General features: G+C 38.7%; 1 protein-coding gene across 3 annotated transcripts in view; it reads left to right on the top strand.

Annotated features, from left to right (window-relative positions):
- Positions 1 to 17,065, top strand: part of JAZF1 (JAZF zinc finger 1) — a 187,986-nt gene that overhangs the window by 152,851 nt on the left and 18,070 nt on the right. For all 3 annotated transcript variants that reach the window (XM_065665954.1, XM_065665953.1, XM_065665955.1), the window contains exon 3: positions 4,520 to 4,716. In XM_065665954.1, coding sequence (XP_065522026.1) covers positions 4,520 to 4,716 — 197 coding nt within the window. The remainder of the gene's footprint in view (positions 1 to 4,519; positions 4,717 to 17,065) is intronic.

Raw genomic sequence — 17,065 nt, 5'->3', positions numbered from 1 at the left:
GCTGAATGTTACTATGAATGTTCTTCCATCATTATCTGTGTGATAATGAAAGACGGTCAGAACTAATTTTATTCTCCCATTGTGGCCAGTGGTGAGGCACAGAACAGGGTATATGTGTTACTGTCAGGTAGCATAGTTGGTTTTTTTGAGCATACATGCAACCAGACAGTGCTGTGGAGCAGTCCTGGGCTTGAGCATCTCTGTAGTGTAATCTGCTTGTTTTGCAAGCTTAGAATAATCCCCCTCCTCTCTCGTGTGTGTATGCAGTAACTGGAGAATGACAGACTTGTGATTTGCACTGTCTCCTCTGTTGGTCTATGTTTTAGAGTAGATCATGAAGAAGCCAAATGTAGCAGGTTAATACTGAGATCCAGCAGGGTAGCTGCGATGCACCTTCTTCACTGTCAATATGAATGCCTGTGGACACAGAAACAGGTCTGGTCCAAGTAGGGCTAACTTCTTGCATCAGCAAGCTGTAACAGCGGGGAGAAAGCGGAAAGGGCACCTCATACCCTGAAGGCCATTATTAGCAAGATACATTCCAAATAGCAACCTGTTTTGGTTTTGTTCTGTTTTCTCTCAAGTGAGAACTCAGGTAAAATCTTTGTTTATTTGCAACTCACTTTCATAACTACCGTCACCCTCAATCTGGATGTGGTCACCCTCAATCTGGATGTGTGAGCCCAGAACTTGTAAACTGTCTTTAGGATTGTGTGTAGTAAGAGTTTTATGATAAACTAACTCTGACATCCTTATGTGAGTCACGCTGGGGCACAATCCTGAAACAGTCAGTGCATGCTAATAGCAAATAGGGGATTTCTGTTAGATTGCATTCTGCGTCTGTTCATTCTCTATCCCAAAGCTTTTGGGGATGACAAGACTTAAGAATACTGCAAAGGTTTGGTTTGTAAAAGGCTTTTTTTTTTTTTTTTATTTGAACAACAACTGTGCTTTTTTTGTGACTTTATGTTGGTAACAGCTAACGCTGTTTGTATTATATTGCCACCTATATGGAAGGTTGTGCAACACTTTCCATTATAAGAGTGTTTCAGTTGCTTATTATGTTGCCAACATTCAGCTCTTTGGGCTGAAATTTTCCATGCTGGGTGTCTCCTTCAGGCTTAATTTCTTGGGAAAGTTTCAATAAAAATACTTGAACCATTCCAGGGAATGAGAGGAGGGGGAAATACTGTGTTTTGCTCGTGTTTATTAAAGTTGCAGCAAGCACTTGGTTCAGAAATCAATGCACCTACGTGTTTTGCAGCAGGGAGTTGAATTATTAGGAAGGTGAAAGGGCAAGGAAAGGAAAAATGGGGGAAGAAGCGATTTCTTTCCAAGGAGTGGGCTTCTCCCTGATGTTATGAACCATCTACAAGAAAGCACCCAAACACTACACCTTTCAAAACAGAGTCAGTGAATGGCTGGGAACTGAATGATTTTCCTTACTTCACTGCACCTATGTGGTATATTGGATTTGGAGAGAGAGAGGTTTATGAGGTGCAAACACAATCCTATGCTGCAGGGAAGATGAGTAAAATCTGCATTGTGGTGGAACTGGAGGGATGGGGTTATGTAGTTAAGAGCTGAAAAGAGCAGAGGTAGATTTGCTCAGCAAGGAGATAGATCTGAAGGTGGTAAGAGACACTATAAGCAGGGAGGGTGGGATTTAACCAAAGCAGTCTTACAGCAGCCTTTGTTGGTTATAGTTCATATGCTGTTTCCCACATATCTTGTGGATTTAAATGAGGCAGGGAAAATTGTGTGCAACTGTGTAATTTAGAGACCAGTATTGTGTGTTAATTCCAGCATAGTTCATTCCTGAGCACTTGATGTTGCAACCATAATGTACTTTCAACATGAAAATTAAAGCCTTTGTTGCGAATGTCATTCTATACCCATCATTAAAATGCTTGTATTGTGAGCTTTGAAGAACACCACCATAGTTAGGCACAAGTATAATACTGCATTTCAGTTAAAATAATGAAAAATGTTTTATTTTCATTCACTTAGATGAGTTTCTTCTTCAAAACCCTAGTGCTGCCAGTGCTCCAGCAAAAATATATGGGACTGTTTGGCTCTGAAAAGGTTAATTCCGTATTTGAGATATCAAGCACTGAACTTCGCAATGGACTCTGCCTTCCATCTCTCTCAGGTTCACAATGTAGACAACAAATGACATTTTGGAATATAGCCAACACGCTCAGCCCAAATGGGAGCGAGTTCACAGGACAGGGAGAAGTTTCAGCTATAACTTCAAATTTTCCTTATTTTTATGGCCTTCAGCCAGACTGGTTATACCTCTATTATTTTAACATTGTTATTTGTGGCTGAGTTTATTAAATAGCAGTGTTCATGCTGCTGCTTTTAATATCTCACAGTTGAGGTTATCTTCCAAGTTTTCAAGGATTTATAATGTTGCCATAACATTTTCTTAAGGAATAAGGCTTCCCATCCAGAAGCAAGCATACAGCATGGTACAAATTCCAAAAACAATGAATTAGGTGTTTCCTAGTTAGAGAAAAGCAAATGCGTACTGAATACCCATTTTACTGAGATCCTTTTCCTTCTTTTTCTCTTCAATGAAATTTAGATTTTGGGGACCCATTTGTCAGTAATATCTGCACCCTTTTTTAGAGAAATTTAAAACTGAACGGTTACTATAGATATCTGTTTTTTAAATATTAACTTCATAAAAATGTCATCTCTGGGTTTGACATGATATATTGGCTCTGTTCAGCAAAGATAAGCTGTCATGTCATTTACCTGTTTATTAATGTCTGCGGGTTGTGTGCTGACGTTACGTATCATGGCAAAAGGTTCCCTTATTAATAATGCCTTTGTGGTATAGATAGGCAGGATACATCTTTATTTCTCTGATGGTTATCCGTGGCTAGCAGCTAAGTAGCCACATAGCCACTTGCTCACTCACCCCCACAGCCGCAGCCCCAGTGAGAATGGCGGGGTGGGAAATAGGAGGAGCAGGAACAAGAAAACTCATGGGCTGAAATAAAAGTATCACTTATGAAGTAATATCTCACGCAAAACAGACAGCCTGGGGAATTTAACTTAATTAAGTTTAACTTTGCCGATAGCATAAATATATAATTACTGTATCAAGTATTGGTTATTGAGAGAAAGTCAGCTTTCCTCCCACTTTCCCAAGCTCACTTCACTCCAGACTGCTACTGCTGCAGACCACACTCAGTCCCTTCGGTGAGGGAACAAGTGGTGCAGGGGTTGGTGTCCGATTGTGTCAGTTTCTCTCTGCTTCTCCTTGTTTGTCACCACTACCAAACTTTTGCCACCTACCCAAAAGAAAACAACTCAGTATCTTTGTTATTTCCTCCACAGGTTTGTTTTCTGTGGCTGCTTCTATGTGCACGTCTGTCTCTTTCTCTTCTAGGCTCCTCTGAGGGGATTGTGACTCCTGAAAGAAAGCCAGATCACCCTCAGTCCAATACAAATAATGGCTGGCAATTTTTGTCATTCTGTTTCCTTACTGGTTTGGAAATGTGAGTTTCTAGGTGACAGCTGGCTCCAAGGCAGATGCAACGTACTGGCTGCACCACATCCTCATGTCTCTGAATGCATGATTTGCTAAGGTTGCAAGAGCTGATCATGTAAAGATTGTGTCTTGGCTAAAACGTGGTTTACTCTGTCTAACCTGGTCAGACAGGTGTCTGGGTGTAACTTAACTTTTTATTCTGTATTGTGTGCTAGCAAATATTGGTTTATTCGCTGACAGGTGTAATTTGTACTTTAGCATGGAGGACAGAGGACTGTGTAGACAAGGTGGTCTATCTTAAGTCTGTCTTCTTAGGAATCCTTCAAAATGGCTTCATATGCAGTGGAGGGGTAAGACAAAGGATTAAAATACTGCTCAATATCCCACAGAGATGAACCCTGAGTTGCATTAGGCCTTCAGCAGCATGTACCAAAGCTCCACAGAGAGATCTCATTTGGTTTTCAAAGTTGTGAACTCTGGCTTGAGGAGTTGCAGTTCAATTGGACATCTTCTCCGTGAAGCAACATTGTCTAGAACCTGCAGAGAAAGAATGCGACTATCCTAAGTTGGAAATAATGTATCTACACAGTGTAATTCATACTATCCCTTTGGCCTTCAGATTCAATAGGTTTGCCCCTAACATTTTTCTCTCAGCTCCTTTTTCACAGAAGGATTGAATGTAGTTATTGTAAAGTATTGAGTATAGGTATTATAATATTGTCTGCAATGCTGATCTCTGGTTGGAGTTTTGAGAAAACCCCATGTGTTTGCACATGGTACAAGTGTCTAATGTAAGTTCTACTGAAATCTGAAGAAAATGGCCCAGACCTTGAACACAGAAATAAAGCTGTTGATGAAGAAGTCTGTATTCTTGAAATCTGTGTGTTGCAGAGGAACTTGTTGTGGCTGGGTCTGGAGCTCTGTTTGGTCACTGAGGGTGAAAAGTACTTCACCTGCAGCTTGCTTGTGGACAGTGTTTCAAGCCTCTCATCCTCGTGATTGTCCTCATTCTAGATTTATGACCGATGCAGCTCGACGTGAGCAGGAGTCTTTGAAGAAAAAGATTCAGCCAAAACTCTCTTTGACTTTGTCAAGCACAGTGTCCCGTGGGAATGTATCTACTCCACCTCGCCACAGCAGTGGAAGCCTTACTCCTCCAGTCACCCCTCCAATTACTCCCTCCTCTTCATTTCGCAGTAGTACTCCTACAGGTAAGCACCTACCATTTAGTTTATCCCAAATAAGATGGCAATTTTGCTACATGGCATTTGGAGAAAAATAGACATACTGAGGCACTGGGAAGAAAACCCCTAAAATTAAAACAGAATAGCTTTGGGCTTTTTCATTTGCATTTGGTTTGCAATCTCTAAAATGTGTTTTTTCTTTGCTAAAGCAGAGAAGGACACTAACTTTACTGAAATTATTACACAAAAAACTTAACCTCACGAGAAACACCAAATGTTTCAGAAGACCCCTGATATATCAGTAGGAGAGCTATGCATGTGGTATACAGTGCCTGTTTAAGGTACAAGGTTTTTACACTACTTGGAGAAACTGAAAATTGCTTGCTGTGCTGAACCAGGTTCTTGGCCCAAGTCAGTCTGGTTTACATTAGGTAGAGATCTTGTCAGATGGTTTTGATACACTTCAGACTAAATACCAGTTATTTCCTTCCAAAAAGCTATGTATATAATACATCTGTTCTATTCTGCAATAAGTAGGCTCAACATACTCTTCTTCATAGGAAGTCACATGAGCATCCTTGCCTTGATAAAGGGTTATGCCGTGTGTTTTATAGAAGCGATTTAATGTTTTAGTATCAGTGATTAAATGGAAAAGTTGTAGCATTCCTCATAACACTTTCTGGAAGTTCTGAAATTAATTGGTTGTTTATATATCCCTGGATATGAAAAAGGGGAGCATGTTGAGAATAGCTCAATGATAAATTCCTAATGTAATTCAGAAAATTTAATAGATTTTCTTAATTATCTCCTATTTGAAACAATCTGATTTGTTTCCTTGACATCCTACAGATGCCAAGGAATTTCTGCTTTCTTCTGTTTTGCTTTTGCGTAGCTCTTCCTGAGAAGGCCAATTCATGATGTGGTCAGGTAGTAGTATAACTGCGCATCTGTCAGGAACACTGGTTAGCGATGTACTATTTGAAACATGTTCCATCAAATGCTAAAGAAAAAAGACAGCATCTGTCTACTGAAATACTTTTTATTTTTTATATATTTTTCAAACCTTTTAAGTTACTTGATGTTGTTTTACCTTTAGATAAGAGACTCAGCTTCTCATGGCTGAGTTTCTAGAGTCCTGCCTGCCAGGTTATAAATAATACCACCTTCCACTTTCTTCAGACTCTGTTCTGAGTTCCCCCTTGGAGCCCTGTTGCAAAGTTAGGGCTTGTAATAGCCTGGTAGAAAAAAAAATATATTATTTATTGATGGATTTGGGTTTTTTTTAACTTAACTATCAACTAAGTTGCATTTCATCAGTCTCCACCCAGAATTTCTTTTTTTGTCATCTTAAAAGCTTTTATGGGCCTAAAATAAGCATTGATGTTTTTTCTGATAACTACAAAATTTTTCCCAGTGTTTGCTTGGCATAGGATTTTGGTCTCCGCAGTGGTTCTAACCTATATAGGTGAGGTAGGTGCTCAGAATCATGCTGTGGCTGAGTTTCTCGTTCTGCTCGTGCAGTGCCTGCAGAGGGAGCCCAGGAGGGCCAGCAGACTAATTTTAGATGGGCAGCTCACATCTGTTGTTGGCTGATGCAAATCTTTTTCCCTCAAGTGCAAGTGTGTATGGCAATTAACTAGCGAGGTGATAAAACCAGGGATAGTTAGGCAAGATCTGTTTCAGGGAAACAATTTGGAGTATGTAAATTGTCCTGCATTTCAGCCTCACAGTGCCTACACAGCTTCCAAGCCCTACAGGCATACCTTCCACTGCATCCAGTCAGAATGAAGAATACTGCTGTATTCCTTCTGTGAGATCCTGTTTGATTTGTACTCCGAGCAAACTCTTGTTAACTCATCTTTGAATACAGGTAAACATGTATGTTGTGGTAACTTAAGAAAATAAAGAAAATATTTTTCCTTAGGTTGCCTGAAAGGGCATCATCTGGGTTGATGTTAAGTACTTGTTATAATACAAATATAATTCTTGTCCTCATCCTTCTCTAGACCTATACTTTGCCAAGCTATTAATGAGAAATTCAGAATGGCAGTTTCTCTTTTATTATCTTCCATCTCAGTTGTTTGATACTGTGTTAGGATACCAGACTTCAGCAGCATGCCTGGCATTACTGTTACTGCACAAGGCGTAACTCAAAGCTGGTGCTGCTTCAGATGCCAGAGAGAAAGCGGGCCTTGCAAACTGGTGAGATGGCATATACATAGGCATGTCATTCAGCAGAGTGTCCTTTGTGGCTGTTTGCCATTCTTGCTTCAGGTAGAAAGCAGAAACCTCACTCATCTTTTATGTCCCATTTTCCACATACTGTCCTCCCTTTAGGTATGCTGCTCATCTTGGCTTTCCTAGGTATGGTAGTCTTATCTTGGGTGAAGCCAGCAGCTACCTGAATCCCGGTCATCTTTGTGCACATCGTTACAGCTAAATCCTGCCATTTCCTGATGCTGTTAAGCTACTGTTGCCATTTTTCAACAAAGCAGAATTTCATATAGTGATCTCTCATCCGCATATTAACCAGACGTGAACCACTTAGCTTGTGAAATCTGATAAGAAACTGTTCAAGGTGGTTTGGCTATGGGGAATGTTTGTTAAGTTTTGCAGTAAAAATCCCTGCCAAAAGACTATAGGCCAAATTCACAGGCAGAGCTGAGCAGCTTCCAAGCTGACACACATATATGCTGCAAACGTTGCATGCATATGTATAGCACCTTCTTCTGTATAAATGAGATCAGTCATGTAGAAGCAGAAATATTCAGCAGAGAAGTGTGCTCTTGAAGGCTCTTCTCAGGTAATGAGGCAGACATGTATTTATCTGCAGACTCTGTGTGTGTTAGTCCCCCAGAATGGCCCATTTGTGGTTTTGGTGGGTAGTAGAAATGTGCAGCAGTTAATTTTCTGTCCCTCCCCTCTGTTCCCTTGGGGTGACTGGCATGTGCACTCTGCTTACATTTGGCTTTTTGTTCCCTCCCCTATAACAAGTTTTCTCCTCTTCTTAAGACCTGTGTCCTCTCAAGATTGCAGAAAGTTCACTTGAAAAGCTTGTTCCAGTTTTTGTTTTAACAATATTGTCTCCCAGGAGTAAGCTTAAATGCTCTCTTTAGAGTTTTCAGGCAGAATTTAGCAAAAGAAATGGCTTCTATTAGCTATATAGGCTCCTTAGGGTGATAGGGAAATATTGCTAAGTAGCACCAGCACACAGCTTATTTTGGAAGGACGTTAATGGTCTGCAAACATTGAAATATCTCTTTATTTAAGGAGCGCTCAATTAAGTCGCAAAAACTTATGTCGCCTTTATATTTAAATGTCAATTTTAAACCCACAAAACTAATGAAGTCTAGTTATGGATAAAACTGGGGCTGACATTGCATCTTTAACATACGCTGTTGATTTTTTAAATGTTTTCATACATCAGTGTGGCTCACAGATGAAATTTGCTGCCCCAACTTCCTGGCTTTGGAGTGTAAGTCAGAGCATTGACATTCCTTTGAAAACTATGATGTCTCTTCATACTGAAAAGCTTTAAAAAAGATTCTGTGATAGTAGCTTATTAGTAATTAATTATTAAAATAACCTGGTCCCAGTCTTAAGTATTAAAGTAATTCGTAGTAATAACTCTCAGACTTCATTAAAAAATAAAGCCACTTTTGCATTGAAGGAGTGCCAAAAATAATCTGAAACCACTGTTTTGTGTTTGTTTGGTTTTTCTTCCATATTTATGACTTTTTTATTTCTCTGGGTTTTTTACTTTTTTTTAATTATTATTATTTTTATTATTGTTTAAACTGTTCCAGACCTGGGATAGTAAATTTCAGCCTGGAGTGAATTTTTGGCCTTCTTATAAATCCTAAAGCAAGAGTTTAATACTACCAACTGGCTTTTTAATGGCTCAACCCTAAGTCTTGCCCACCCCCAGAAAAAAGCTGGGATATTTGAAAACCTTATAATGAGCATTACATTTTGCTCTGAAGAAACTGGCTTTCAGACCTCCTTTCATGTTTATTTTGATTTTAATAGATGACAAGTTGTAACATTTATGCTGGTTTAATAGGTTTATAGACCTACTTACTGCCTGATCGTCTTGGGCAGTGGGTGGCAGCCAGTCCTGGCAGTGAGTATTGAGGATGCTATGGTTGGCTGAAATGGCTGTGGCTGTTGGTCAGTCTTTCCTCTTGTAAAGCAGATGAAAGAAGGAAGTTTTCATGGGTGGTCATACCTGAGCCCATGAGAGAACTGGCCAGTGCCATTTTGATTTGCAGCTGTCAGTTAAGTAGGTGACTAACTATTATTAATTAGGATAAATGCCTTTCTGGGGAGTTATATTTGTGCAGTCATTTGACTACATCTGAAAGATCTTACCTTTCCTTAATATGGCAAACTTCCTTGTAATTTCTACTAGCCCAATGTCAATATTTGCGGAAGTGACCCCATTTGCTGCTCACAGAAAATTAACCTAATTTCTCAAACTCTTTTTTTCTTTTTCCTTCTAGTAAAACATGAAAGCAATGAGTTTTAATTTGGAGTAAAAAACACGTTGTAGGATTGGCCATAACCTTTAAGGAATCTAACATGTAAACAGGGATATTGTAATCATATATGCCTAAAATTTTCAGTACAGGAATATTTTAAGACTAAAAAACCCCTATGACTGAGGCTTTCAAGTTAGTACTATTGGTGTAGAAACCATTACATTTACCATCTGAGGGTATTATTTGAATGATGATTTAGTAGATCTATAGTAACTGTATAGGTATATGGAGCATATTCTTAAACTGAAGTCAAGATGGCTTAATAGCTGTGTCAATAATCCTAAAGCTGCACTGTTTCAGCCAGTTAGAATGTATCATGTGAAATGAGCCATTTTTCAATATAATATATTATTAATATATTAATATAATATTCTTAGTAACTCGTACTAGTAGTGAACCATGACTTTATTTAATATGTGATTTAAAAACAGAAAGTGAAATAAAAAAAAAATCCAATTAAAAAAAAATAAATCAGTCTTCCTCTAGGATGTATTTTCAGAGCCTGGTGCAGTTGGAAGTAATTATGATACCTGTTTTGACTACAATGACTTTAATTATGTTTGGGTTTGTAGGTTTGGCTAACAAACTAAACTGAAGAGAACTGGGTCCCATTTACATCATTAGGGACTATAGTGTATATATAAACTTTTATTCAATAAAATCAATAGATTCTTACAATTCAGACAATCTTTCTTCTTATTCAGCTGGATTTTGTTCAGGATTCAAATGCAGCTACTGGCAAAACAGTGAGCAAAAGATTACAGCTTCCTTCTTGTGTTAACGAGTGTTCTTGCTACTGATGAAATAATTTAGAGCTTTATTGTTCCCTCTTACGGGTGACTAATTTACAGGGGAGGAAAGTCTGTGTATTACAACTAAATATTTCCTTTCTCCTCCTGCCAGAGGCAGTTGGGATTTAGAAATGAATCTGTAAGGATCCACCTTGCTTCTGGTCCATTAAGCACTTGTCTGTGGTGAGACCTTTTATTTTGGGAAGCAAATCACTGTGTGGCAGTTCATGAGTTTTCCCAATAAACCTTGTTATCTCAAGTAATGTTATTTCAATGGCATAAGATACCATTCCTATAATTCCACTTGTATAGCATTTGCCTTCATGGATAACTCATGAAGGAATCCCAAGGGCATCCTCTTCAATCTATTCCTTTTTCTTTCCCAGGAACACAAAAGCTGAAGAAAAGCCACCCACTGTTTACTGGCAATAGCAGTCAAAAACACAATAGTAACCACCTATTGAAATTGGGCATTGAGATAGAGTAACAGGCATGTTGGAAACTAATATGGTTTAGATTCTAAATGTGTGTTTCTTTTTTGTTACTTTAAGTTGTTTAAAAAATGTGCTGTCTTGTTGTAATGCAAAAGCTCATTCCTCTCCATAGGTATCAAAGCAGCTAACATTTCAGTGTAGTTTCCATATGCTACACTTTCAACAATGAAGTAATCATATGGCACAGACAGCTGTTACGCAGTGCTATAACAGCACGTTAAACAAAAGCCAGTGACAAAAAGAGATATGCTCTGCTAAGCTATTTTGTAAGTTTAAAGTGGATAGTACAAATGTAAAGCAAGAGGGTTGTGCCCCCCCACAAATGAAATGAGGACTGAGAGAAGGAGTTAGGTGCTCAAACTTCTTTTGTTTATGGATGTGCTATTATGTAGCCAAATTGATCTGAATTTATAGCAGAACTGCAATTCATATCAGAATGTTTTTGATTTCTGTCAGCAGGTGGCATTTCTGAACTCCATGTTAGTTTGAATCAGAGCAGACTGTAAGCCATTAAATGCGCTATTCATTTGATAATCTGCAACAGCTTTTCTTTTGGGCAGTGCAGATTGGCTCAATACTGCTACAGCTGGAGAGAGCTTGTTCTTTTGTGGCGGGCTTCTTTCTTTAAGGCTAGTGCACTGCAAAATATTCTTTGATTAAGATTTTAAAGTTGCTTTGAATTAGGCTTGAGAGTTAGGACAAGTTAGTGGAAACAAGTACATGTTGATGGAGTTTTGAAAATCAGGCTACAAATGCAGGTTACGTGCACTTAAGACATGATTAATGTGAAGCAATTAATACCGAGGAGGTGAATGCCTGACTTTGAGCACATAACAAGTGTTTTGTCAGACTGGAATGAAGTATTCTGCTCTTGCAGAGTTGCAAGTTCAAGAATTTAATGTAGGCACAAAAGCCTAACTTTAGCCATTCACTTCAAAAACTCTTCACCTGTGTTAGCATATTGTAAATGCTCAGGTTTAATTATTACATCTTACATTAATGCAGTGTAGTATCATGGAGATGTAATTGAAAAAATAATGAAAAGTAGAAATACGAGATCAAATCCCAGGGCTCTTGCATTAAATCATTGCAGAGAAGTGGGCTGAGAGTGCTACATTTTTGTGTGTTTGACTTATGGGGTGTGTAGCAAGTTCTACTGCAGCTTGAAAAAACACATTTCAGATGTCTGAGGAACCATCTCATTAGTTGTTCAGATTGACAGAAGTTTCTACTCACTTAATTGCCTGTTCAGAGACTGAAGAACTTGTATGCTGTGTTTTTATTAAAAATTAGATATATAGACCCACTCTTGTATAAACAGTATGGGCAAATAACTAAGCTATACTTAACAAAGTGAAGACAAAAATCTGTTCTCCAACATAATGAAAGTTTGAATGCAGTTGATATTACGGGACTGCAAGTTATGATAAAATCTATGATAAAATGTCTTGAGGGAACCGTGTTGTGGTCTGTGGCAAAACTGCCTCTAAGGGACTTCACTGGTGCCAGGATTTCACATTTCAGTTCAGATGATGAAAGAGAACTTTTATAATTTCTGGAGCCAGAACAGGCCCATCTAATTGCAGGTTTGGGGGCCTATATGAATCCTGCACACTAATTAATATCTGCATATGTTTGCCCAGCATTCAGCAGTCTGAGGCACCTATTCTAACAGAGTCTTATGGGTGTTCTTGTAAAAAATAAATGCATAAATAATAATTAAAATAATGAATGGCATTGTGCAAAACAGTCGATCAACAGATGACTTAACTATAATATATGTGTGTGCTTAGACATGGTATGAGATTTTAACACTAGCTTTTGGCTGAGGTCGTGACTGAGCATGAATAATAAGTATAATCTGTGCTAGTTTCTAGTTTTTGCCTTAAGGAATAAAGCTGTAGTAAGAGGTTTCCAATAACAATGAAAAATAATAAGTAAAAGTGCAATTATTTCCTGTAGGGGTTTTCTTAGCACAGGTGGGACTTGTTCCCAGCAACAGTTAAAAGATGTTGGGTTTTTTCAGCACTATATACCACATTCCCTTCCTAGGGAGCCAGGCTTTAACCTTGTACGTATTCAGCTCTTTTTTCCAGAGTGAAAAATGCGTAAGTGCTTATCACTGCGCTTGGCTAAGTGCTTCAGAAATGGATCTCCTTTTTTTTTTTTTTAGAAGACATCTGCTCTCAGGTGGTGTCCAGGATCCTTAGAGAGGCAAGAATATGCATTATATTGGTTACTCATTGACAAAGCTGAACCAGAGAATTAGGTTCCCAGAACACTCGGAAACTTCATCTTGAAGGATCTGTGGAACAGAGATGTTCTTGTACTGCATGCACAGCAACAGTGCTGTTGTTGTGTCTTGGGTGTGACTACATGGCAAGTAACAGTTACTAACTTACAGCCCCAGATCACACACCTTGAAATTATCATGAAGACCAAGGGCATTATTTTAGTCAAGCCTGAACAAATTGGTGGTTCAGAGATTTCCAGGTACTCCTAGACTCTATGGAAGTAACTGTATCTTGATGTCCCAAAGTGGCTGGAGGTCTCTTCTGCTGAGGGACCACCAGCAGACTACTGTAACTCCTTTTGCTCCTATTTTCTTGATGAGTTTTTCATGGAATTCTGAGTACAGGGCTCCAGTAATGTGACTATGGTTCTATCAAAGTCCTGTAGCTTTGTGGTACAGATCCTGGAGTATTTCTGCAGAGTTGTCCTAGACAATCCAACACAACCTGTGAGCATCTTGCTTTTTCAGAGGTTTGGGGTTCCCACTGATCCAAGACTGTAACCTTATAAATATAGAGCAAAATGATAGGGATTCTCCTGTAATTAACCTTTTCTATGATTTTCACAGACACATGCCACAATAACCTCCCCTGCTTAGTCCTTCTTTTAACTCCATCCTGAACTAACTTAAAACCTAAGTGCAAAAAGGTCTGTACTACATTCAAAAATGAAATAATTTTAAAGTGGTGCTAAAACAGTTGAAATTGCTTTTAAAGTTAAAAGGACATTTCTAAGTGTATATGGAGGAAAGATATTGAGGTAGAAATAGCAGATGGGGGAAAATAGAGCTGTGCTATCAGGGGAAAATACACGAAGGCTTTTTCTCTTTAATCACAATCCTTCTCATAGCTTTCCTCTATATTTTCTGGTTTTCTTTCTTTTCCTGCTTTAAGGGTGCATTTCCCTTATAATTCTGTTAAATTTCTCATTTGCTCTTTAACATGGCAGTAAAAATGTGTTGAGCCCCGTTTGCCATAAAAGTACATTCTGGGACGATTGACTCAGTTGTTGGATTTTGTGCTTTCCAGTAGAACTCTCAATCTTGCCAGAGAAGAAGGCGCATCAGAAGTTTAACACTGCAACTTACTTATCTCACTCACTGCAGGTAACTTTACATGTGACCTTCCATTTGTTGTACTTCGTCTTCCCAGCCCCTTCAGAGCATTCTTGTTTGATACAGACATAAATTGCACTAGCAATTGTAAAGCTACTGTGCTGTAGAATTGTATTTTAATTGCACATACCTGTAATTAATTGTATGGGAATTTTCACAGTACTCTCCCCAAGGAGCAATTTCATTGAAAAGTAACCGAGTTGTCTAGACTATAGCAACTCATAAAATCATCGCTAGTTTTGGGGTTTGAGCTACAAAGCAGCAATAGAAACATGGCTTGTAGATTTAAAGTACTTCCAAGCACAGGAACTGTTTTATAATCCTCATCATAGTAGTCTAACCTGGCAAACCCTTTTTAACAGCGTGGAGAACAGAAAATGTACAATAAGCTTAAAATAAAGATTATCTCTGTGTTAATTTGTGATAGGGTTGTTTGGTTTTTTTTTAGCATAGAAGCGTACCCGCTATACATGAACCTTTCTTACTCCAAATGTATAAAAATGAGACATTTTGTAGCAGGCACATTGTGCCTGCCTTTCACAGCTTGTTGAATAATACCTGCTTTAATGTAGAAATAGTGTGACAGCCAAAAGGAACTTCAGTAGTTCTGGTAACAATGACAGCATTCATGTTTGTGTGTTTACACTGCAAGGGCCAGTTGGTTGAAGGATTTCTTTATTATATTCTTTTTAGCTTTATAAGCAATCTGCTAATTATGTTGAAAATTACTAACCAGAAGCACAAATGTGGTTTAGAAAGCTGGAAACTGTAGTTGGGCACATGGAACTTCTAGGTGCTTATTTAAATTGTGTGTATGGGTATGCACATATATAAACATATCTATATATAAATATTACACTACAAGATTGAGCAGGATTTAATTGTACCATTGTAGTGCCTCAAGGACTGAAAAAATCACTAGATACATTAGTGCTGTGTATCTTCATACTGAAGGTAGTTACAGTTTTCAAAGAGGTTTTACAGTGCCTAGCAGAGAAAAAAAAACCATACTTATTTAGGCCAGTGCTTCAGTGTACTGAAGATGGTGAAACTTGAGCAAATGTTTGAGTTTTCCTTGCATTGTAGCCTGAGTAAATCAGAAGCAGAAAAAGGCAAGGACTAATGTACCATTTCACACTTGATGGCTTAAAACACACAGAGGTTTATTTCACAGGGGAAATGCTGTATTGTGAGTTGATGTTAGCCAGTACATGATCATCAAAATGATGTAAAATTACAGGAAAACCAGGGTTGTTTGTAGCTCTTGTGTATTACCAAGAGAGCCGAAGGCTATGAAATATTTGTTGACCCCCAGAATTACATATTCCCTTGTCTTTTTAACATTTGTGGCCTGGCAAGTAAAAGACACCACCCTAATTCTTGCTGAAGATGAAAGCTGGTGCTTTGTCCATGCTAGCATGGGCTCCCTCCTGTAAGGTTTTGCCATATATAGTCAGCATCATTCAGGGCAGTTTCTCAGCACTTCTGCCTCTAATGCCAAAGGATACAAGAAGCCAAGGAGCAATGGAAAATAACAACTTGAGAAGTATTTTAATTTCAACTTCAGCCCAGTGATACATCATCTGAAACAACTCACACCTGGTAACATACATTTTGTACACCTGATTGGAACAGTGATAGCCTCAAAGAAAGGTTTGTGACAGCATACCAGACACACTGCAGATTTTATTTTATAAGAATCTTTGGTCTGGTTTTTTTTTTTTAAAGGAGAGGAGACACAACTCCCCACTGAATGTGTTCTTATGTCTGAGTGCTACAAACATGTTTCTTTCTCAGAAACACAGAGTAGGATTAATTAAAAAACATGTTCTCTGTAGATACTGTGTCTAGGCAGGATGAGAAACTCCTTGATTCTGGCTCAGTAACCAGTAGGCATTTTAGTTCCTACTAGTAATACTGAGTATTGTTACTAGGACTGTCTTTCAAATTATACTGATGGAGTTTTTTTAAGTATAGGTGGGTCAGAGCATTTACAAGCAGGTAGAGAGAAGTGTTACATATATTTTCGTGCAAAATAAACACTCTCGCCCTTAAGTGCATTGAAGTGGAGAATCTGCCGTTGCCCCTCTCATTGCTGGTCAGGGATTTGTAGCCCTCCTGGGGCTCATAAACATGAAATTCCCTCAGCCCAAAGCTGCTGGAAGAGCTCTGAGCTGCCCTGGGTCTCTGCAACACCTTGGTCCTCCATGGACAGCCTACTGTTGTAACCTGTTGGCATGATTCAGCCCGACAACACATCAGTTCTGAGGTCCAGCCCAGGAGCATCTTGGAAATCCACATGTTACTGAATCCCACTGAAATTAGTGTCATTTCTCACATAGTGAGTGCTACGGGCACAGTGATAGCAGTTCCTTGGATGGGAGCCTGGTCATAGCTTGGTGCATCCTTGCTGGGTTTGTGCAGGGATGAAGGCACAGTACACGGCAGTCAGGGTGGGTAAGGACTATGTGCATTAGCAGTTTTATGGCCTGTACTGTAAGTGGCTGAATAGCTTTTGTACAGCTGTAAAGCATGTTTAACCCGACGTTATAAACCATGTCTCAAATGTATTTTCATAGCTTCATAAACTCTAGTTCATTTATGTAGGTACTTTTTATTGTAATCCTTTATCTTAAACATGAAACTGTTTCCTGATTCTGTTTCTAGTTTTTCTGTTTTATGAAAAATGGGGGAAAGAAAAGGAAAGCTGCCTTTTTGTTACACGCATCAGGAGAGTCCTTAAGTACAGTAATAGTGCCTTGAACTTGCATTTTTATACTTCTAACCTCAGAATGCAGGCCTAGTAACTAAAAAGCCAAAATAACATTAATTATGACTGTTCTTCGCTGTGGTTTTTGGAGTATAATTTTGGAACAGATGTCTGGGGGGAGAAGAGAGGGGAGGAAGGATGGGTTATTTCTTAGCCCCAACTGGTTTTAATTCTTTCTTGAACATTTTGAGAATAGCTTTAAACATTTGCCAGAGTTCAGTTAACATCCTGTGACTAAAGGTGGAAAATGTCCTACTTTGTTTTTCTTCAAACATATACCTGCTCTTGCTGCTCATGCCAAAGCCAGAGAAAGAACGGATTCCAGCTGGCATGGCTTTTATTACCGTTACATTAATTTGCAGGTTAAGGCTCAA

Source organism: Lathamus discolor, chromosome 2, assembly GCF_037157495.1.
Source record: "Lathamus discolor isolate bLatDis1 chromosome 2, bLatDis1.hap1, whole genome shotgun sequence".
Taxonomy (NCBI): Eukaryota; Metazoa; Chordata; class Aves; order Psittaciformes; family Psittacidae; genus Lathamus; species Lathamus discolor.
This window is presented reverse-complemented; position numbering and strand designations above follow the sequence as displayed.